The sequence below is a fragment of the Gekko japonicus genome, unplaced genomic scaffold (genome assembly GCF_001447785.1).
Source record: "Gekko japonicus isolate JY-2015 unplaced genomic scaffold, Gekko_japonicus_V1.1 scaffold134, whole genome shotgun sequence".
Classification (NCBI taxonomy): Eukaryota; Metazoa; Chordata; class Lepidosauria; order Squamata; family Gekkonidae; genus Gekko; species Gekko japonicus.
The window spans coordinates 610,231-634,645 of NW_015172007.1; the positions used below are offsets into that span (position 1 = coordinate 610,231).

Genomic DNA, 24,415 nt, shown 5'->3' on the forward strand with positions numbered 1-24,415 from the left:
TGGAGTCTTGTGAACAAAAATCCTACTTTGTGAGCTGCTGGCATTAAAGTTGAGAGTGAGCGATTTGGCTGCTGCATCAATTAGTTTGCTCTGGAGTCAGGGGGGCAATGCTCCCTCTAAGCTGTGGAGTCTTGTGAACAAAAATCCTACTTTGTGAGCTGCTGGCATTAAAGTTGAGAGTGAGCGATTTGGCTGCTGCATCAATTAGTTTGCTCTGGAGTCATCCGGAGGCTAAAAAACTGTTGAGCTAGCTCAGACTTACTCAGCTTAGAGGGAACACTGGAGAGGCGCTGCGCTCGTCCGGGGGCGTGCAAAGGGCTTGGGCTGGAGGGGACTTTCTGGTGCCTCCCATTCATTTCCTCGCCCCACCCTGGCCGCCCACTCACCAGAGCTCCCCCCGACGGGCCCCCTGGCCCCCGGGAGGAGGCGCGCTGGAAAGCGGAACCTGCGGGGCACGGGGAGGAGTTTGCATAGAGCTCTGGCCTCGTCGGCTCCTCCTGCCAGCCTGTGGGTGCCGGGGTGGCTGGGCGGGGAAGGGAGCCTCACGCCTCAGCCTGCTGGGCTCTTCCAAGCGAGTCCTGGCCGCTCCCCACCTCTTCGGGCCACGCCACCGGGCTGAGGGAAGGAGGGAGGGGAGGGAGGAGGGAGAAGCGCCCCCCGGGGGAGGCTGAGCCCCTTCCTGAAAGGTTCGGGAGGGTCTGACGCTCCTCAGCCCCCCTGCAGATTACGCGCCTGCTGAAAGCTAACATTAAACCAGAAGAATTTTGGAGGGTAAAATTCTTTTCTAGAATTTTACACCTGAATTCCCTGCATCCCCTCCTAGGATGCAGAATTTTGACTGGCCTATTTTAAAGTAGTGTTTTTTCTTACGGATAGCGTTTTTACAATATCTCATAATAGGGAACTATCAGAAGCACACTGAAAAGTGGTGCTGTTACTATATCATCTCCACTACTCAGTATTAAGTTGTGTGGCTACTTTTGAAGGAAATACAATTCACCTTTATTGAATATCAAGTGGATTTTCTGTTTAATAGACTTATTTTACAGCAGGTCAAATGAAAACATTAAAATTCAGAACAGCATTTCATAGTGAATGAAAACAGATCTACTTTCCCCCTAAAGGCAGAGTCTCTACTTCTGCACTGATCCCAACTGCTGTCAGCACTTGCAGCATAAGGCATTCTGTTCAGCACAGTGGGATCTCTCTGAACACTGAACAGCTGCTTTTCAGAGCTGTGAAATAAAAGGCAGAAGTGGTAAACGGAATAGTTACTTTGTTGAAATGCCCTTGAATCATATGATTTAGGACATTTAACACCTTTCTTTACATCTGCTTTTGCACTGACTTTGATGCCTTAAGACAAATATAAAACCATTATAAAAATAAATGGGAAATGTTCAAAATAATAATATATGCTTGCAATTTATGTTACATGTTTGTCAAAGCTAATAGAAGAGCAGGATAAGTACTAATGCCAGTGTTTAAATTCAGCTTTTGCTTCCTTGTGTAATAGGAAATGGACAAAAATTGTAAATTAAATCCCTGTTGGGTGGAAGGAGATAAGGAAAAATAACTGTTGTTGGAGGAAAGTACAGTAGTACTGAAAGTTGCATTCATGCTTCCAACAAAGGACAAAATGGCAGTCTGAAAGTTAGGTCTGAACTAAGTGTGCATTCAGGTCTACCCGAAGTGAAAATATACTTTAAAAAAACCAAACCCTTATTAGTATTTTTCAGGTATATTTCGGCATCCCAAATGTATCCAGGTTTTCTTGGGAAAACCGAAAAGAATTCTCCCCCAAAATCCCAGATATATTTGGGAATTACTGATAGATGTGAAGACAGAAGAGAGGTGGGAGCAAATTGCTCCTTCCTCTCAGCTGTTTGCCAGGCTTCTGTTGCAGTCCCCTTAAAGTTTAAAGCAGGGGTCTTGTTGTAGAAAAAGAGCTGCCGGAGCTCATTAGCATAACTCATTAGCATAACTTATTTGCATATGCCACGCCCCCTGACATCACCGGAAGTGACAGAAGGCCACACCCCCTGACATCACCGGAAGTGTGTCAGAAGGCCCGGCTACTTACCCTCCTGCTTCATCCTCATTCCCAAACGGAATGAGGATCGAAGCAGAGGGCGGGGTAAAGAAGGGGGCGGGGCTTCACCACGTGACCGCCCCGCCCCCTAGAGGTTCTCTTCCGGAGCTCCGTACCTGAGAGCTCCCCCCCGACTAGAGCCCTGGTTTAAAGCAACTGCAGGATCAGCTGTGCTGGGGGGAGCAGACTATTCCTACAGGCTTGGCTTGGGGATGGCTTGGGGATACAGCCCAGTTTAAACCAGGGCACAGGAGAAGCCATCCTAGCCAGGATCTGCTTTCATCGGGGAACGATCTCCTTGAGGCATGCAGATCCTGGATCTTGCTCCTTCTGCAGTGTGGTTTGAACTGCACTGCAGGAGAAGCCATCCCAGCCAGGCTCTGTGTGCTCTGGGGAGTGATCATCCCACAGCACACAGATCCTGGAGCTGGCTTCTTTTGCAGCGTAGTTTAAACCAGGATGCAGGAGAAGCCAAGCCAGCCCCAGAATCGGGACATTTTAAAAATCCAGTATTTTTCTTCTCAGGTCTATTGGATCTGAGAAATCCCAGATCTGAATACCATACAGATATTGGGATCTGGTATTTTTCAGAAATACTGACTGTTTTCCAGGTCCAATAGATCCAACCGAAAAATACCAAATTTTTAAAAATTACACACCCCTAGTCTGGATTGAAATGAGTCTAGATAATCCAGTTCTTTGGCTTCTACCTGCTCAAGTTGTTCAGATTCTGAAAGCCCATATAGGACTACTTTAGGAGGAGTCTTACAATTGCATTGTTCAAGGTGGAACCATCTTTTCATTAAGTATTTACAATACTCAAAACTGAAACAAGTAGCCCCCATTAGCCAAATATGATAAGTCAAGAGTCAAGCATAGAAGTGGTAGACTGTACTTCTTCAAGTAACCTGTCCATATCCCATACATATCCTCAGGTTGTAATAAGTTCATTATTTATTATTTTGAATATTTATATCCTGCCTTTCTCCCACAGTAAAGTGGGGCCCACGGTAGCTAACAACATAGGTTAGAACAATGCTACAATAAAATTAAAAACACAGTTCTTAGGGAAACACAGTGAGGAGGGAAAAGATGGCATTACTCAGAACCCTTCCTTAGAGATGTTAGAATGGTCTTCAGGCTAGCTCAGAAACTCAGCTAACTGATCGTGAGCAAAGATGCTTTGGTCCAGATGGCCACAGCTGTAATTTATCCTCATCCCTAATTGATGATCTGGCAGTCACAGCAGTCATGACATTACTGCCCCAGTGAGGAAGATGCCCCAATAAAATTCCTGCAGTGCTACCTCCTGCTAATGGAGCTCAAACCTGGCCTCAGGTGATGAGCCACAGTTACAAGCCCCCTGACACTTACACTTTACTCCTCTGTCAAGCTCTGGATTTTTAAAAATACCTGAAAAGGGGACAAGTGCTTTCTCAGGTGGTCCATAACGCAATTTGCTTCTCTTTCCACATTTTAGTTATCTTCATCCATGAGAGTTGGGTCACAGGTAGAACTGTCCTAGTGTATCTCAGGTCATTAGTTGACAAGTCATCTGACACACCATGAAGCTGCAATGGTGTTACATTAAGAATTTATATAATCAAATTGAAATGTTTATTTTGATGAAGGTTTTTCAGTTGGATTCGACAGAACTGCAATTGAAGCAAAATTACAAGGTGAGATGCTTTTTGCATTAGTTGAACACAAAAAGAATAATGCATTTTAGGTAGGATACAATCTGCTGTATCTGCAGTAACCCTTTAAAAAAACCCCAAAAGAACCCACCTTCAATTGGGCAAAGGCACCATGTAAATACTTTACCATGTTAATGAAGCTGTAGAATGAAGTAAGAATGTGTGAACTGGATAGGGATAGGCACTAGCTGGCTCACCAGCAAATATTTGGGCTGAACCTGGGCCGGTTTGAAGCTCAGGAACCAATGTTTGGGGAAGGAGCATTCCCTGAACATTTACTGGACTTTTAGCTGGTTCGGTTTGGCTGTTCAGGGCCAGCCATTTAACCCTTCAGTTTTGCTGCCTGCTGCTTTGGAAGGGGGGAGCAAAACCAAAAGGTTAAATGAAGCCTCTTCCTGGGTGACCTCCCCCTTTCTCCTGGCCCCAGCAAGCCAGGGCCAGGAGAAAGGTGAAAGGGAAGTCCCTTCCAGGGCGGTCCCCGTGTCTGGGAGAAAGGGGGAACCAAACTTGCCAGACTGGTTTGGTTCATGTGGGGCCAGTTCAGTTTCAGGTTCATGCCCATCCCTAGAACTGGAGCTTAAGTTAACTGTTGAAGTTACTGAGTTGTAAGCTAAGAACATAACAGAAGGCAATGTTGGATCAGGCCAATGGCCCATCCAGTCCAACACTCTGTCACACAGTGACCAAAAATACCAGGTGCCATCAGGAGGTCCATCAGTGTGGCCAGGACACTAGAAGCCCTCCCACTGTTGCCCCCCCCAAGCATCAAAAATACAGTACATTACTTGCCCCAGACTGAGAGGTCCTATCTATACTTTGTGGCTAATAGCCACTGATGGACCTCTGCTCCATATGTTTATCCAATTCCCTCTTGAAGCCGTCCATGCTTGTAGCCGCCACCAACTCCTGTGGCAGTGAATTCCATGTGTTAACCACTCTTTGGGTGAAGAAGTACCTCCTTTTATCTGTTCTAACCCGACTGCTCAGCAATTTCATTGACTGCCCACAAGTTCTTGTATTGTGAGAAAGGGAGAGAAGTACTTCTTTCTCTACCTACTCTATCCCATGCATAATCTTGTAAACCTTGATCATGTCACCCCTCAATCATCATTTCTCCAAGCTAAAGAGCCTCAAGCGCTTTAACCTTTCTTTGAAGGGAAAGTGTTCCAACCCTTTTATCATTCTTGTCATTCATTCTAATTTATCATTCTGTTCTAATGCTATAATATCCTTTTTGAGGTGTGGTGACCAGAACTGTTTATAGTATTGCAGATGAGGTCACACCATCGATTTATACAACGGCATTATGATATTGGCTGATTTGTTTTCAATTCCCTTCCAAATAATCCCGAGCATAGCATTGGCCTTTTTTATTGCAGTCACACACTGGACATCTTCAGTGAGTTATCTACTACGACTCCAAGATCTCGCTCTCTTAGTCTCTGCCAGTTCAGACCCCATCAACGTGTATTTATAGTTAGGATTTTTGGCCCCAATGTGCATCATCTTGTACTTGGCCACATTGAACCCCATTTGCCATGTTGATGCCCGTTTGCCCATCCTCGACAGATCCCTTTGGAGTGCCTTACAATCTTCTCTGGTTTTCACCGCTCTGAACAATTTCGCATCATCCAGAAATTTAGCCACTTCACTGCTTACTCTCAATTCCAAATCATTGATGAAAAAGCATTGGACCCTGTACTGATCCCTGCGATACCCCACAGCTTACCACACTCCATTTATACTCACTCTCTGTTTCCTATTAATTAGCCAGCTTTTGATCCACAAGAGGAGTTGTCATTTTATCCCATGACTATTGAGCTTACTTAGGAGCCTTTGATGAGGAACTTTATCAAAAGCTTTCTAGAAGTCAAGGTAAATAACATCTATTGGGTCCCCCTTGTCCACATGTTTCTTCACTTCCTCAAATAACATTAACAGGTTAGTGAGACAAGATCTTCTGTTAGAGAACCCATGCTGAGTCTGCCTCAGTAGTTTTTGTTCATCAATGTGCCTACTAATTCTTTCCTTAATAGTTTCCACCAACTTACCCGGTATGGTCATCAGACTGACTGGCCTGTAACTTCCCGGATCTCCTGTGGAACTCTTTTTAAAGATGGGAGTGACATTAGCTACCTTCCAGTCCTCAAGAATGGAGGCAGATTTTAATTAAAGATTACATATTTTTGTAAGGAGATCCACAAGTTCATATCTGAGTTTTTTCAGAACTCTCGGATGTATGCCATCCGGGCCTGGTGATTTATCAGTTTTTAAGTTGTCTATCAGTTGTACAACTTCCTCTCTCGTCACCTCAATCTGACTCCGGTCTTTCAATGCCCCTTCTGAAATCAGCAGTTCTGGAGTGGGAAAGCACTTCTCATCTTCCACAGCGAAGACAGAGGCAAAAAATGCATTTAGCTTCTCAGCCATTTCCCTATCATCCTTCAGTACCCCTTTTACCCCTCGGTCATCCAAGGGCCCCACTGCCTCCCTGACTGGTTTTGTGTTTCTAATGTATTTGAAGAAAGTTTTATTGTTGGTCTCTATGTTTTTTGCAATATGCTCCTCCTATTCCCTTTTTGCCTGCCTGATTACAGACTTGCATTTTATTTGCCACAGTCTGTGTTCCCTTTTATCAACCTCACTGAGGCTAGCATTCCACCACTTAAAGGAATCCTTACCTTTTACAGCTTCCATTACTTTGTTAACCATGCAGGCCATTTTCTATACCTATTTGTGCCTTTCCTAACCTGCAGTATATATTTTTCTGAGCTTCTAGGATTGTAGTTTTAAATGGTCTCCAAGCTTCCCCAATGGTTTTGACCCCTTCTACTTTTCCTTTCAGTTTCCTCCTCACATGTCCCCTCATATCAGAGAAGTTACCCCTTTTAAAGTTAAAAGTGGTTGTGTCGATCTTTCTGGGCAATTCCCTATTTATATAAATGTTAAACTCAATAACATTATGGTCACTGTTCCCAAGCGGTGCAATCACTTTTACATCTCTCACCAGGTCTTGGGCGTTACTTAGGACCAAATCCAGAATCGCCTCTCTCCTAGTAGGAGTGTCTAGAAACGCAATCTCTTTTTCCCGACTTGAACACATATTGACCCAATCAATGTGTGGGTAGTTAAAATCACCTATTATGACACAGTTATTTCATCTAGCCGCTATCTTTAATTCATTCATCATTTTATAATCCTCTATCTTTTGATCTGTTGGGTGATAACAAATTCCCAGTGTTAAACTTCCCACTATTTCAACCCATAGCATTTCCAGAAGCAAATCCAATTCTCTTACCCTCTCAATCTTACCCCACCTCCAACCCTTCCCACTCATCCTTCTGATATAATTTATAACCAGGAATCACTGTATCCCACTGATTTTCCTCATCCCAAGTTTCTGAAATACCCACAATGTCTATTTTTTCCCCAATACCAAGCATTCCAACTCCTCAATTTTACCTCAGAGACTTCTAGCATTTGTATATAAACATCTATATGCATGCATATTAAGCCCACAACCTTCCTCCTGCTGCCTCGAGACCTTGCCAGGCAGTCCATATCGTTAGCCACAGTCTCAGTGGACAATTCTGATCCATTTCCCTGTAGAAAAGTAACAGCAACCCCTTCTTCTCTTTGAGATGAGCCATCCCGAACCAGAGACTTTTAATCTCCTGTCGGCTTTCCCCCAATATTCAGTTTAAAAACTGCTCTGCCACCTTTTTGATTTTAAGCACCAGCAGCCTGGTTCCTTATTGGGACAAATGGAGACTGTCTCTTTTGTACAGCTCCCTCTTGTTCCAAAAAGCATCCCAGTGCCTAACAAACCTGAACCCTTCCCCCCTACACCATCGTCTCATCCACGCATTGAGACTCCTGATCTGTGCCTGTCTCTCTGCCCCTGTGCATGGAACAGGTAGCACTTCTGTGAAGGCTACCTTGGAGGTCCTGGCCTTGAGTCTCCTGCCACCAGCTTAAATTTTTCCTCCAGGATCCTCATAACTGCATTTCCCACATCATTGGTGCCAACATGTATCACGACCACTGGCTCCTCCCCAGCAGTATCTACCAGCCTATCTAGAGCATGCATAATGGCCGCTATCTTTGCACCAGGCAGGCAAGTCACCATACGGTCAGTACGTGGGTTTGCCACCCAGCTGTCTACCTGCCTAAGAATCAAATCACCAACCACCAAGAGCCCCCCTCCCTCCCTGCTCAGGGATGGTTCCTTGGTGTGAAAGGAAACCCGTTCACCAGCTGAAGAAGGGATCCCTTCTGAGGGCACATTCCCATTATCCTCAATACAGTGCCCTGTTTCCTCTCAATCCTCATGCTCCCTGGCAGTGGCGCGGCTGCCATTTTCAGAGTGGGACATATCTAATAAGTCCCCGAGAGATTCTCCTTGCGCATATCTGACTGTCTCTGCTTCTCCAGGTCAGCCACCTTGGCCTCAAGGGTACAAACTCGTTTCCTGAGAACCAGGAGCTCCTTGCACCGGGCACACACCCAAGACTTTTGTCCAGTCCAGTGGGCAGATAGTCATACATGTGACATTCTGTGCAAAACACTGGACAGCCCCCAACCCCCTGCTGGTATTCTACCATCATAATTGCTTTTTTAAAAAAATATTATATATAATCCCCCTTTTAAAACCCTTCATATTTATGTGGTTCTCCTTGTAGAAGTCTACTTACCTTACTGGGAACCCAAGGAGACTAGGGCCCTGGCTTTCTGCCCTTCTTGGGCTTCTTACAGAGATCCTAGGCTAAGAGCCACAGGCCAAGAGCCCTTCGGTTCAAGCCAGAGGCTCATGCCTCACACAGCCTTAAATGGAAGCCTCACACAGCAGAGTGCAGGGCCAGCAACTGTTCAAATTACACCCAGGCAATCCAATTATAGTCAAATAAAGCACCCTTTCTCAATCAGCCAGGACTCTGCAACAACTTAAAACTCATCCATACACTCCCTATCACAGCCCTCCCACAGTATCCTCAGCTAAATCACCTCAGCTGAAAGCAAATTAAAAACACTCACCCCTCTAGCAGCTCTGCCTCCTGCTGCTTCTCAGGGTTTACCTAGCTAGTTTACCCAGATAAAATTAAGTCCCTTGATATCAAAGGAGGAGTCAAATAAGTGTTTAATAGTGTGATCCTAAGCAGTTATGCTCTTCTAACTCCATTAAAATCAGTGGGCTTAACTCTTTTTAGGCTGACAGTGTAAACCTCTCCTATTAAATGCAAAAGGACAAATTTGCTTCATTTTAGCCAGTTTGTGCCTTTAGGACAGCCTCTGTATTGTCTGGCCCATCAGTTAAAATCCTTTTCTCAAACTTTGCTCTCTGTGCTTCTGCTTGGAGAGGTCAGGTGGGTGGCAACAAGAGAGAGTTCCCCCCCCACTTGTGGCACCTACCCTTTGGAATGCACCCCCTTTGGGGCTCCCCTAGCATCTACAGTACTTCTGTAGGTGCTAGGCCAAAACATTTATTTTTACCCATGCTTGTAATTGAACGGGGGGGGGGGTGTTAGCTCTATTATGAGTGCTTCTGGCCTGAGGAATGTTTTATCAATACCATTTTGAGCTGCTTATTGTTTGTTTGATGCTGTTTTCATGCCCTGTATTATTTTTAATGACTCCTCCCTGCTATCTATAAAATATACTTTTCCCCTGGATGTACTGTACAATTATTGTTTGAACTTGAACAGAATTATGTTTGAAGAATTTGAATGATTTATCATCGTTTGATCTAATCAAGATGGATGAAGAACTTAATTTCAAACCAACAGGTAATATTTATTACACAACCTACATTTTCAAACAGGAGTTTAATTTTGTAAAATTTAGAATGTTTTCTGAATAAGTCCATGTGGCTTAGGCCCTTCATACTTTAGGGAATTCTTTCCCGTGACCCACTGTGATTTCCTGAGCACAGTCTCTTGAAAATATGTCTCTGTTGTAAGTGTGAACTATGAAAAATCCAAAATGGATTCAGATCAGAAGCATGAGAACTTGAGAACGGATGCCAGAGAAAACATGCTAAAAGGCTGGAGTGCCACATTACTTTACTGTGGAATTGTCCTATTGATGCTCATTGGTCCACTGTGAATGATGGAGTTCAGCCAAAGAATCAGCCACTGGGCAAGAAGAGAAAGCATGTGATACCTAAAAGCCACAAGGATTGTCTTTTGCTTCTAAAGAAAGATAGTCATAAGCCCAGTGCTAATGCAACTGTTTACATAAGCCCAAGTGCAGTGTTGGGCTTATCCACACTGGAATCTTGCCTGAGTGACTGTCGGCCAATCACACATGCTCTCAGTCTTAATTGTCTACCTCATAGTGTTGTTGTGAGGATAAAATGGAGAACAGAAGAATGTTGTAAGTCAGTCATTTTGATTCCCCATTGGAGAGAAAAGTTGGGTGTAAATAAAGTAACAAAACAAATAAGACAGCACTCCCATACAGTGAAGTTTTAAGCAGAGTTACACTCTTCTGACGTCAGTGGACTTAGAAGCTATAACTCTCTTTAGGATTACATGTTTCACTTGAGTAATGGCACAGTTGTAAATGTTGGTAGGATTTCCCCCCTTAAAGAAACACCGAAAATTCTGTTATCACAGCTCTAGCTAATGAGCAAGCCATAACAGTTCTGTTGTTAGTGATGCTTGGTGATGTTCTCCCTCTGAAAATGGGAGCAACTAAAACCCTGGGAAGTCTCTTATGAATGATAACATGTATATAACATAGAAAAATTAATGCTTTGTTTACTTGTCTCACTAACAAGAGCTGTTTTTTATATTTTTCTATAGAAACTGGGAGACTAATGGCTTGGTATTATATTGCATTTGATACCCTGAAAAAGTGTTTCATAATTAAGGGAACAGAGACTTTATCTGAACTGGTAATTTCATTATTTAAATAAACTATGACTATTCATCTGATTGAATTGATAACCTCTTTTATTGTTTTGTGGGTTTTAAAGGGGTTATTAAACCCATAGTGAGAGTTACATACACTATCGGTTACATTAGATGTTTGTCAAATGGATGGAACCCCCTAATCCAAATATTTATCCAAGGATAAATAAATAAATAAATAATTTCTCATTAAAAACCCTTAAAAATCAACCATAACAATAATTCTGGCAAGGGTGTACATAAGAGAAACCATGTTGAATCAGGCCAATAGCCCATCCAGCCCAACACTCTGTGTCACACACTGGCCAAAACCCAGATGCCAGCAGGAGGTCCACCAGAGGGGTCAGAACTCCAGAACCCTCCCACTGTTGCTGCCTAAGCACCAAGAATACAAAACATCACTGCCCCAGACATAGTGTTCCATCTATACCTTGTTGCTAATAGCCACTGATGGACCTCTGCTCCATATGTTTATCCAATCCTCTCTTGAAGCTGTCTGTGCTTGTAGCCGCAATCACTTCTTGCAGCCGTGAATTCCATGTGTTAATTAGTCTTTGGGTGAAGAAGTATTTCCATTTATCTGTTCTAAGCTTACTGCTCATTAATTACATTGAGTGCCCACAAGTTCTTGTATTGTGAAAAAGGGAGAAAAGTACTTCTTTCTCTACCTTCTTTTTCCTTTTCTGGGTCCATTTCCCTGTTTTTTCTTTACTTCCTATAGACAGCATATGTCTGCACTTCTACAGTTTTAATCATGCCATTGATCAGTCACTTGACTCAGCATACAGTATAAATGTGGTGGGGGGAGGCATGTTTTACAAAATGTATTTGGTTGGATCCAAAGAACTGCAAGGAGAGCACTGCATATAAAATGGCTCTTCCTGCCTCCCCTTGTTTCCTGCAGAACCATGCACCACCTGAAAAGCTGCTCCTGAGTCAATGGACCATTGGATTATTATGAGAAGCAGCACAGAATGGGCTTTTAGTTTTGTATGACCCACATATCTCCTACTTTAGTAGGAGTCAGTTTGGTGTAGTTGTTGTGCATGGACTCTAATCTGGGAGAACCGGATTTGATTCCCCACTCCTCCACTTGCACTTGCTGGATGACCTTGGGCAAGCCATAGTTTTGACACAGCTGTTCTTGAAAAAGAGCAGTTTCTGTCAGAGCTCTCTCAGCCCCACCCACCTCACAGGATGTCTGTTTGGGGGAGGGGAAGGGAAAGGGGTTTGTAAACCGCTCTGAGACTCCTTTGGGTAGTGAAGGGCGGGATATAAATCCAATCTCCTCCTCCTCCTCTTCTTCTCTTAAATTCTTGTGACATTTTGAGTTTTCTAATTTGGGATAAGATAGGCAATAATATAATGTGTTATGGAACCAAGTTGTCTTATGCAAATCTCTGGTATTTATAATTTGTTACTGGACATTTTTATCTCCTGTCTAGCCCCCTGTTGATGAAGTAACATAAGTAGTGTTGCTATTCCTATACTGTTAGATCAAGTGGAATGGAAGCATCATACATTTTAAAACAGCTACATCTCAGTGACTAGATAATTCTAACATTAGTGCTTAAAATAGTATTAAAACATTTTGAAAAAGGCAAGATAGGAGAATTTAAAACTAATGCAACAAATCATTGCAGGTCACGTTGATATCCTGCTGTAATGAATTTTCAGACATCAAGTTAAGAACAAATGAGAAAAAAATACTGAATACTTTGAATAAAGACAAGAACAAGATAAGCATAAGGTACAAGATATAGCAGATTAATTCAAATTAAAATGTAATTTTAATTATTGGCTGTTGCTATCCTGTATACACTTGCACGTGCTTGTAGTTTATTTATTTAGGCGTTTCTTCCCGCTGATGATGCTGTGTCTTAACCAGTATTCTTTGTGTCTCCTGCAGCTGCCAGCTCCCTCCTCCAACTGGTTCTGCTCTTGTAATCACCCATGTGTGGGACTGCACAGAGACCACGACGAAGATAAACAGGTTTCTTACCTGTAACTGATGATCTTCGAGTGGTCATCTGTGCAGTACCACAATCCCACCCAGCCTTCCCCACTGCTGGCATCTCCTGTTCACTTTTCTTTGGCTTGATGGGACTTACCGGTAGCATTTGAAGGAACTGAGTGGGAGGCGGCTCTCTCCCCCGCTCCAGGCATGTGCAGTACATGCCTGCTCCCCAGGGCGGGAAGACAGCCCGCCAAAAGCTTTCTGAGGCAAAGCTTTAGAAGTTTCTTCGGTCGAGGTCATGCGCAGGCCATGTGTGAAGATAATTAATTAAGGACAGTTTGAGATATAATACATCAAAATAGTATATATTGGGGAGGGGCTGTGGCTCAGTAAAGGAGCCTCTGCTTTGTATGCAGAAGGTCCCCCATTCAGTCCCAGGCATCTCCAGTTAAAAGGACCAGGCTGTAGGTGATGTGAAAGACCTCTGCCACTAGTAATTTATGGACCAAGGGTCTGATTCATTACAAGGCAGCTTAATGTGTTCATGTGCTCAATGATAAGCATGAGTGGTCTTCATGTACTTTCCATGCAGGAAATTAGTCACATTTGAATCCATACATCTCTTCATTTTCTCTTGGGACTTATAGTGGGTGCTGTGTTCCAGTCCAAATGAAATAAAATGTGCATTTTCTGTGCAGATATCCAATGGATGGAAAAATAAAAACAAGAGAAATGAAAGTGAACTGGTAAGTATTTTGTCCTACTATCTTTTTTTTACATTGAAGTACTGGCTGCTGTCATTTAACTCAGCATGATAAAGTTGGTAACTTCTTCTTGCAGGATCCTTTCTTCTCACACTTTATTCTGTGGCTTTTGTGTTGACTTTTATTCCTCCCCCCCCTCAATAGCACTCCTGAAGCCTGCATTCTAATGGTTTTGATAGTTTTAAGAATTAATTTTTTCTTCTTCAGTCTTATTCAGGCACAGCTAGGATGCCTTCCCATACAAGATTTTACATTGACACAAGATATAGGCAAGATTTTCAGAAATGGCATAAGAGTTACAAAATGTATGGTAAAATTTAACCATTACTTTTGAACTATTTTATAATAATCCTTTACATGGCTTTGCTGGAGGCAGCGCTTTACATGTTTATTTTTCTTTCTCTCATGTAGGGTTGTCTGAATTTCTGTCCTCCCATCAAAACAACTTCCTTGTATTATTAAATGCTTTGATTTTAGCGAAATGCTTCAGGTGTAGACTGTGGGAAAACTCACTGTACGTATCTAAACAACTGGAAAAAATTGGTAAGTATCACAGCTGTAATTGCGTTCCATGTGGGGGGTTTCCCATGGACACTTGAGGTAGGATCCAAAGGGCAATGGGGAAGCTTCTGCATGCTTAATTCTTTGGGGAAATGGAATTTAAGAATGAAGAATTGTGGCAGTATTTTAAGAGGGCACTTGGGGAAAGGCCCCTCCATACCTAGTTTAAGAGAAATGGGTGTTCACATTTCATATTTGCTTGCTATTTGTGATGACAGCTATAGTTTATTAAAAATGCAGTTGATAAGAAAGTATCAGCTAACAGTGTGCAATTTTAAACAGGTGTGACATTGTCAAATGCAATGGTGAATGCAGGCCTGACGTCTTTTAGAAAAATAGAAGATACAAATGCAAGGGAACTTGAATTGGTATTCATTTTTTTTTAATTTGCTCATTTAATAGCTGTATTAAAAGTACTAATCTATAACATTGATTATACTAATCTATAACATTGATTAATGTGCTCCTGTACTTTGAAATTTTCATTTTCTGTATCAGGCACTCAAATTGGTAGTCTCCTAGTTGTCCTGGGTATCTAGAAGATGTATCAGGAAGTCAAATCATGACCCCTCAATTTTGCTTTTTAAAAGACTTACATTCTTGGGATTCTATACAGAACTATAACTAATGTCACAGTATAATATATAGCCAGCATAATGGAGTGTATTTTTATAGCCATGTACAAAAGCGTCTTCTCGCCCACACAGCAGTGCAGTAAAGATTCTTGAAATGCTGAAGAGATGTATCCATACTGAAGAAGTCCTGATTTTAAGGAAAAATAATTACCTGTAATTAAGATGGAAAAATCTACAGCATTTTTCACCATAAATATTGTTTTACAATTTATACTTCAAGTATTGTTTGTGACAAAGAATAAAAATGATATAATTAGCAGAAGGAAAATAATAATGATGTCAGACAGTTCGGGGAGAGGGGGAGTGAGTAGTGAGATATGAGAAGCTGACTTGGAGCGTGATCTCAGAACAGACTGAATGGCGATGACCTTTGTTGTTATTCATTTTTTAAATTAATATGCATTTTCACTGGCCATAATGTATTACAAGATCATATAAGTTAAAAAAGACTAGTATATGGTGAATTCTTTGTAAACGTATAAATGTTCTCTGAATCACAGTTATTTGTCAGTATGAAAATAGGGGGTGTTATGCTCTAGACCATTTATGACGTTCGCTTAGAGCCATCAACTGAAAGATACTAGATTGTCTCAAATGTTGTTTGGATGGATTTGGGGGAAATGGTAACAATGATGATTTCATTAACATACTGGTACTACCTTTTGTGAGCTGCGGTGGCTCAAGTGGTTAAGGCGCTGAACTGCAGGCTGTGGAAGGTCAGTAGTTCAGCAGTTCGAGACCCGAGTTGCTGCATGACAGAATGAGCTCCCGTCTCTAGTTCCAGCTCCTGCCAACCTAGCAGTTCGAAAGCAAGAAATTGCAAGTAGATAAATAGGCACCACTTCAGTGGGAAGGTAACAGCGTTCCGTGTGCCTTGGTGTTTTGTCATGTTGGCCACATGACCACGGAAACATCTTCGGACAGCGCTGGCTCTTTCGCTTTGAAACGGAGATGAACACTGCAACCCTAGAGTCGGATTTGACTGGCTTTCGAGCAAGGGAACCTTTACCTTTTACTACCTTTTGTGAACTGATCCTGTGTTTTATTAGGATGTTTGCAAATTAAAACAATTTGTGAATTAATATGAACTCTTATCTGCAGATTTTGAATAGGCATCCTCCTTTTGGAAATCAAATCAAAGATTCCATAGCTCATCTTCCAAAGTATGAACTTACTGTACAACAGGTAAATTCTTTGGTCTAGTTCCATGCTTTTTGATCTTCCCCCATAGCTGTATGGGTAGAAAAACCCAACCAACTATTTCTGTGGAGCAAAAGAAAGCAGTCACCAGCACTCTTTCGAAAATGCTTATACTAGATCTTGTGCAAGGGCTTATGTAGTAGTTCATATAGTTCAACAGAACACCATTGGATTTAATTTAACTTCTCTTTGCAGTATTACAGGTGTAAAACACTTCCTCTGTGTGCAGAAAACACATTCCTTCTGCAGAGGGCAAGAGCACCTTTGGATTCCAGCCCTATCTTTCACAAAGCTTGGTTATTTAATTTTTAAAAATCCCCAAAACTTTATGTTTCATGAAGCGTTCAATGCAAGTTGCAACCATATTGTTTCCTGAATAAGGAATATTTTAAAATAATGAGCTTAGGATAAAAACACAATAAAAGCGATAGAAAGCATCAGTTTATCTAATGGCCTTCTAGAACAGAAGTGGTTTTGTGGTAATTTATTTATTTATTGGAAGGTCTGAAGAAATGATGCTGTCTTTACAAGCTAGACAGCCAGCATGGTGTGGTGAAGCCAGTGTGGTGTAGTGGTTAGAGAGGCAGGCTCTAATCTGGAGAACCAGATTTGATTCCCCGCTCCTTCACATGAAGCCAGCTGGGTAACCTTGGGCCAGTCACAGTTCTCTCAGAACTCCCTCAGCCCCACCTACCTCACAAGGTGCCTGTTGTGGGGAGACAAAGGGCACTTTGAGACTCCTTAACATAGAGAAAAGTGGGGTATAAAAACTTAATCATCTTCTTCTTCTAGAGCTTGTGGCAGTAGCCAAAAAGGCCTTTCTATTAGTCCTTGTTGGTCAAGGCAGGTTCCTGGTAGAGAACTCCATACATTGATCTCTGGGTTCAGGCAAGGTAATAGGGGAGGCAGTGGTCCTTTTGGAAGATAAAGAAGCCTAATCTAAAGAGTGCTTTTCCTGTCACAAATGGCCAGGTAATCCGGCATCATGTAGATGGAATTGTACCTACAAGTGAGACTTGCAGAGACGTATGTCTCCATGGAAGGCAATGTAAAAAGAATGAGAGGACAAAGTGAGAGAGAGAGAGGAAGGGTCAGAAGGCAGCTCCCAGGTTAAGACAAAGAGAGGCAACCGATTCAAGGAGATAACACCTATACACACTCAGAGTGATGTAGTGCTCCCCCGATGGACGGGAACTGTTCCATTTTGTATCTAAACACTACAAATAATGTGAAAAAGTGAACACTTTAATGAGACGATGTTATCCTAGGAGTGGAAATCTAATCATTGACTCCACCCAGGAGCTCCACTCATTTTATAGTATATATTATGATATACTGCCTGTGGAAAAACACTTGATGTCCATGTCCCCTACAGCTATCTAGTGAGTTCATCAATAAGACTGCTGGTAGTGTTACACCATATAATGTGAAAAACTTTGATAAGTTGTGTTATTTTTTTTTTGTACCATGCCTTTTTTCCGCAGTTGCCAAAATACACTGAAACAATTGCTGAAATCTTAGTGTCAGTCATATTAACCAACTTTGAGCAGTTGCAGATAAAGAGAATTGCTCCGGATTATCACTATGTAACTTTAATAATAGGAGACGATGATAATCAGGTGGTTTTTAAGCAAAAGATTACGTAAGTATTTTCAATAATGCTGATTTTTTTTTTTTTTTAAAACCCCTCTATTTGTGTCTATTTGATATCAGTATAGATATTTTATATACTTTGCAGGGATTCTGCTATGCTAAAAGTTGGAAATTGGACTAAAAAGGTTGAAGTAAGGAGAGCTGTTAAATCTGAGGAGCTTACCATAAATCTAATCAGTTCTGAATATGGTAAGTTAATTTATGTGATTATATCCTAAACCCAAACCTGCTAATTGCTTAAACTGAGAAGCTCTTGCTTTAGGCTGAAATCCCTAGTACTCATGGACTTAGTTCATTGAATTTGGTGGAAATTACTTCTAAGCAGGGGTCTTGTTGTAGAAAAAGAGCTGCCGGAGCTCATTAGCATAACTCATTAGCATAACTTATTTGCATATGCCACGCCCCCTGACATCACCGGAAGTGACAGAAGGCCACACCCCCTGACATCACCGGAAGTGTGTCAGAAGGCCCGGCTACTTACCCTCCTGCTTCATCCTCATTCCCAAATGGAATGAGGATCGAAGCAGAGGGCGGGGTAAAGAAGGGGGCGGGGCTTCACCACGTGACCGCCCCGCCCCCTAGAGGTTCTCTTCCGGAGCTCCGTACCTGAGAGCTCCCCCCCGACTAGAGCCCTGCTTCTAAGTAAACATGATTAGAAGCACTTACTTTGCTGAAAGTAAAATAAAAGTATATTCATTTTTAAATAAGTGTTGTACTGTATTTCATTCCTGTTATATTATATGTATATTAGTGAATCTGTATTATTTATGCATTTCCAGTTTTACCAGTGTAAAACCTCTTTCCTGTAGATAAGAAGAAAGTGGAAACTTCTTATTATTTAAAGAAAAGTGCTTTGCAAATCATTGCAGTTAGGATAGATATTTAGATTCTTTCTTAAACTGAGCTACAAAATCCATTCCTTCACTTCATATGTAGTCCAAGTGAGAAAGGCTTACTATAAATAATGTAAATAAATTTAGAAAAAAACTGCAACTGCTATATTTTGAATGTTGGCTATTCTGATTAATTGTCTGAAAAATTAAATGAGGCATTAAGAACAAAGCAGGTGTTTCACACAACTTTTTAGTGCTATAAAACGTTTCATTATGTATGCCTAGAGTTGCCATCTCTGGGTTGGGCATATGGGAGGTGGGCCTGAGGAGGGCAGGGTTTGAGGAGGGACTTCAGTGGGGTATAATGGCATAGAGTCCGCCTCCTAAAGTGGCCATTTTCTCCAGGAGAACTGATCTCTGTCACTAGGACATCAGTTATAATCCCAGGAAATCTCCAGCCACCACCTGGAGGTTGGCAACCCTATGCATGCATTCAAAATAAAGTCACCTAGTACTTTAAGACAATCCATTCATACCATGAATAACTTTTGGCTATCAGCTATCTTGCTGTTGCTCACCATTCTTCTCAGAAAACCTCATCCAGCAGAGCACGTAGCCCTTTCAAGGGTGGGGACACTCTTAGGGCAATTTCCTCCTTCTTCTCAGAAGTTCCACACAGTCTGTCCCTCTCTCTCAGCTAGAGATGTAGTTAGGACCCTATCCCTGTCTCTTTTTCCTATCCAGTATGTTAGTTCTTAAATAAGCCTTTATCCACTTTTTAATCAGGTGGTGCACTGTTGCTGTGTTAATTACTTTGTCAACATGAACATGGTTTGTTTAATGTATTCTTCCTTCTCTGTCCTCCATTTACACTTTTATTAGAATTTCTGGTTGGAAGCACACTATGGTTCATTTTTTGTCTTCAGTGCAGCCCCACATAGGGACTGTGCTTATACAGGCCTGCCTCAGACAGATTTTTTTTCTGGCTTAAAGCATCCAAAGGGGGCACCTCTCCCCCCAGAGCCGACACAACAGCATTTTCCCTCCCAAACCATCACGTGTTCTAGGAGAGGGTACCTCCTCACCCTCAGTCCCTTTTCTACTGGCACGTAGGTAGGATCACTCTAGCTTCGCTGCATTTTGCAGTTAGGTTTTTTTTGTCTTTGCTGGGAGTTTCTTCCTTTCTCCTTATCCTTGACCGATTATTCTGTCATCTCTAGAAGATTGCTGCAGGACTTCTCCTTGTGGTGGTGAGGTGGCTTTCCCTTCTCCCCCTCCTTTTCCCATGCCAGAATCTCCTGTGGCTGGAGTTTTCTGATGGCTTTCTTCAAAAAATGCACACAATGTGCAATGAAAATCCACAGCGATACACATGATTTGTGCCTTATGTATTTGAGAGAGTCCCTGTTATGTACTAACAAAGGACCACGCACGTGGTCGGGTGTGCACGTGGTCAAGTGCACTAGCAAAGCTTCGAAAGCTTCGCGACCCAAAACAATAGATTCGTAGGATCCTAAAACAGACCAATAGGTTAGCCCAGATCCACAAAGGAACCTAAGGTTATTGGTTCACTGTAAATAAACCTATCACGGGTGTGGGGTGTGTTTGTTGGGTGTGGCTTGGACCGACATATAAGCAGACCCCTGGGTCCTGCTTCCTTGTCTCAGTTTTGCCTGCTAATAAATGATGAGCTGAAATCAGTACATTATAGTCCCATAACGTGATTACTTGCAAAATTTCCCAAGGTATGCTTCGACAGAGCTTCTTGCTTAAAGGCAGCTCTTTGGGATAAGGCTCTCAACCTCCTCCAAACTATCCAAATTGGTTCAGAAATCAGATTCGATGAAGGTTCTGTCCTTGGTTCGGTTGGCCCCTTCGGCTCCCATTCCAGAGCACCGTTATGGTCTCCTGTTGGTGTGCCTGGTTCCAACAGGTCCAGCAGCTGTCAAACATCACCCAAACATGAAGGGGTCTGTATCTACAGTTCCATCCTCGGCTCCAACACGTCCTGCCTTGCCTTCACCTTCACCCATGGTTCTGGCTCTCAGTTCTTCAGAACCCCTTTTGAAGAAGGCAAAGAAGAGTAAACACAAGGAAAAGATGGACAACATCATAGGAAATCATCTTCCCCATCTAGGTCACCCCTGGGCTCAGATGTCATCTTGGTTCCCCCATGCAACCCATTGCCACTCTTGTCCTTTCTGGAGGTGCCTATGTCAGAAAGTGAAGGTGAAAGAGCCAGCCGTCTGCATGAAGACCCATGTCTCAGAGGTCGAAACCAGCAAGACCTGCTCCATGGATGCAGTCATGCCCACCACAGTGGCATCCCTACTACATGTCTCCTGTTTATCTACAGAAGTGGCCTGATTTTTACCTACAGCACTCTCAACCTAGGCCACCAGGTTACAGTCACCCTACAGATAGGGTCGATAGGGATCTCAGTTGCATATGATGCCCTCAGTCTCTCCTGACTCTGAGCTGGAAGAAGAACTGTAGTTTCCTGTTTCATTTCAGAGAGCCAGTCTGAAACTTCCCCAGACAATGGGGTGGAGGACCCCACTCTTATTTCTCCAAATGAGAACCTGCACCTATATGGCAACAGCAAAAGTTCTAGCTAGAAACCCAACCCCAATCTGAAGCTTCTTTTTTTTAGGGATAGGCTTGCCTGCGCTTTTACGGAGTGGTGATGTATCTGTTCAGACAGTTGGGTTTTATCTATAATTTGTTGTGGGTATTTTTAGAGTTCACTTCTTTACTTCTTCTCCTGCTATAGCAGCGGCTGATAATCCATTTCCTGAGCTCCAGTCATAGTTTCAAGAGCTTCTGGATAAGGGAACAGTTGAAAAAGTTCCATCTTGCCTTCAGTCACAGGGTTTTCATCAAGGTGTTTCCTTGTTGACAAAAAGATGGGGGCCAGAAGCCCATCCTTGATTTGAGGAAATTAAATTTAGAATGGGCTCTCTTTCACCTGTTGTGGAAGTCCTTAATCCTGGTTCATGGTTTGGGGTAAAAGATCTTAAAGATGCCTATTTCCGCATCACTATTCACTCCACACATAGGAAGTACATATATGCCAATTTGGTGTAGAGGTAAGAGCGTGGCCTCTAATCTGGGAGAACCGGGTTTGACTCCCCACTCCTCCACATGTAGCTGCTGTTGTGACCTTGGGTCAGTCATATGTTCTTTCAGAGCTGTTCTCAAGGGCAGTTCTTGAGAGAGCTCTGTAAGCCCCACCTATCTCACAGGGTGTCTGTGGTGGGGAGGGGAAGGGAAAGGGTTTGTAAGCCACTCTGTGACTCCTTTGAGTAGTGAAGTGCAGGGTATAAATTCAATCTCTTTTTCTTCTACTTCTTCTTTGCTTCAGGTACGGTTCCAACTTTTTCCAGTATTCCTCTTTGCCCCCGTGGTTTAGCCACAGCTCCTAGGGCAGGGGTGTCAATGGTTAAGAGGGCTGGATCTGACATAAATGAGACCTTGTTGGGCCAGGCCAAGTGTGTCATAAAATGTAATGCCAGGTAGCAGAGATATAAACTTTATAAAGGACACAGAAAACAATGATTTTAAAAAATTAAACTTTAAATAAAACATGCTTAAAACACTAGCACTCTTGCAATATTTTATCTATTTGACAGTCTCTGATAACTGACACCTCTTGCTCTGAATTATTGCATCAAAAAGTCTGTGCTGTAGCAATCTTGAGTATGCTGTTCAGGTGTGTATCTGTAAACTGCAAACCTACTTTTGATTTATTCATATTCATTACAGAAATATCATGCTCAGTGTTCTGAGCCTAGGACCCAGGGGAAAACATGAAATGCCTGGGCATTCTCTAGTAGTCAAGTCCCTTTCATGGTGGAGGGAGAATACCAGCTTGTCCTGTGGAGTCAATTTTGGGTTCCAGAAACCACCCTTACAACTGATGCATCCTTAACAGGATGGAGAGCTCACTGTGAAGGTTTTGACATACAGGGGAAGTGGTCTGCCCTAAGCAGGGAGCTTTACATCAATATCCTTGAGCTGCACGCAGTCCATTTCGCCCTTTCCTATTCCTATTCTCCATGGCAGCTATTCTCCATGGCAAGAGAGTTCTAATCCAGACAAACAACACAACCTCCATGTATTATTTGAAAAAAACAGGGAGGTACAGGATCGAGGACTCTGTGTGTGGAAGTGGTTGTGGTCTGGAGGGTAGCCATCAAGAATCACATTTCCCTCAGGGTCATTCATATAGCAGGGTCCCTGAATTCCATTGATGACAGGCTCAGCAGGGTCTGTCTTTCGAATTACAAATGGTTCATCCAGACCAAATATATTTTTCAGGTATTTGAGAGATAGATATTTCCCCAAGTGGACCTTTTTGCCATGTACCAGTTGAGGAAAGCCTCCAGTTTTTGTTCCATACCTAGCAGTGATCACGATTCATTGGGGAATGCATTCCAGATCCCTTGGAAGGGGGCTCTATTTTATGCTTTCCTTCTATTCCCCCTATTGAGCCAGGTTCTAGGGAAGATTGTGGCAGAAAACTCAGATAGCATTCTTGAGGTACCGTTTTGGCCATGACAGATGTGGTTTGCAAGGCTTCTTCAACTAGCAGATTCAAAATACTTAAAATTCCCTCTGGTCCAGGATCTTCTGCTGGGGGGGGGGGGCCCCCTGTTGCACCACAATGTAGAGTGCCTGCATGTCACAGCATGGAGAATTCAGCCCAGGTCCCTGCATTCTCCCTTGAGATCTACAACATACTGATTTAGGCTAGAAACATTCCATGGGGTATTCTTATTCTAGGAGGTGGTCTCTGTTTGAGAACTGGTCTAGTACCATGGGCTTTTCACCCTTCATTTGTCCGTTACCTTTAGTATTCGAGTACTTATTCTCTTTAGCACACAGGGGGCTGACAGTATCTTCTATCAGTGTGGTGTAGTGGTTAAGAGCAGCAGACTCTCTGGAGAACCGGATTTGTTTCTCCACTCCTCCACATGAAGCCTGCTGGGTGACCTTGGGTTAGTCACAATTCTCTCAGAGCTCTCTCAGGTCCACCTACCTCACAGGGTGTCTGTTGTGGTGAGAGGAAGGGAAGGCAACTGTAAGCTGCTTTGAGACTCCTTTCAGGTAGAGAAAAGCGGGGTATAAAAACCAATTCTTCTTCTTCTTCTTATATCGAGGTACACATTTCAGCACACCACAATCTGGTTGAAGATTCTTCCTTGTTTGCCTACAAGTTGTCCTGATGGTTCTTTAAGGGCCTAATTAATGTCCCCCCCCCCCCCCGTGTCCAACATTGTTACACAATGGGCTCTCTCTCGTTCTAACGCGTTTCATGGGAGCCCCCTTTGAGCCTTTAGCCTCTTGCTCAGTGGCCATGCTGTCTAGGAAGCTGGCATTTCTAGTAACAGTCATTTCTGCTAGAAGGATAAGTGAATTGGCAGCCCTGAGAGTGGATTCACCTTTCCTGAAGATTTTCAAAGAGAAAGTCATGCCATGCCCTAGTTTGGAGTTCCTACCTAAGGTGGTTTCAAAGTTTCACCTAGCTCAGGAGGTAGTTCTACCTGTTTTCCCCCATCTCCTATTTCCAAGGCAGAGAAAGCCCTGTACTCCCTAGATGTCAGGAGCGCCTTATTAGATTACATTGATAGGACAAAGCCCTACTGAATAGACAAGAGCTTATTTATCTGTTACTCAGGTCCTAAAAAGGGTAGGTCAGCCTCCTCTAGGTCAATAGCTGGATGGGTTGTAGCAGCCCATCCAGTCCTGTTATGAGTTCTCTAGTAAGCCTTGTCCGCTCGATATTAAGGCCCACTCCACCAGGACGCAAGGGTCTTTGGCAGCTTTCGATTGCAAAGTGCCAATCATGGACATCTGTGAGGCCGTGACATGGACAGCTGAGGACACGTTTGTCAAGCACTATGCATTGGACCTGCAATCAAGGAAGAATGCAGTGGTTGCCAAGGCAGTTCTTCAGTTGTTGTTTTAATGAGAACATCACCTCTCCTTCCTGGTGAGTAGCTCACTAAAATCCCAGTGTGGTGCTGCACTGAAGACAGAAGATGAAAACAAAGTTGCACTTACCTGTAACTGATGTTCATCGATGTCTTCTGTGCAGACACCCATCCCC

At 42.9% G+C, this 24,415-nt stretch overlaps 1 protein-coding gene across 1 annotated transcript in view; it reads left to right on the forward strand.

The window, feature by feature from the left end:
• Nucleotides 1–24,415, forward strand: part of HFM1 (HFM1, ATP-dependent DNA helicase homolog) — a 91,490-nt gene that overhangs the window by 55,150 nt on the left and 11,925 nt on the right. Inside the window, exons 17-27 of the mRNA XM_015420183.1 lie at nucleotides 3,724–3,771; nucleotides 9,492–9,572; nucleotides 10,593–10,684; nucleotides 12,344–12,450; nucleotides 13,356–13,403; nucleotides 13,629–13,726; nucleotides 13,833–13,964; nucleotides 14,265–14,350; nucleotides 15,719–15,802; nucleotides 17,302–17,459; nucleotides 17,556–17,659. Coding sequence (XP_015275669.1) covers nucleotides 3,724–3,771; nucleotides 9,492–9,572; nucleotides 10,593–10,684; nucleotides 12,344–12,450; nucleotides 13,356–13,403; nucleotides 13,629–13,726; nucleotides 13,833–13,964; nucleotides 14,265–14,350; nucleotides 15,719–15,802; nucleotides 17,302–17,459; nucleotides 17,556–17,659 — 1,038 coding nt within the window. The remainder of the gene's footprint in view (nucleotides 1–3,723; nucleotides 3,772–9,491; nucleotides 9,573–10,592; nucleotides 10,685–12,343; nucleotides 12,451–13,355; nucleotides 13,404–13,628; nucleotides 13,727–13,832; nucleotides 13,965–14,264; nucleotides 14,351–15,718; nucleotides 15,803–17,301; nucleotides 17,460–17,555; nucleotides 17,660–24,415) is intronic.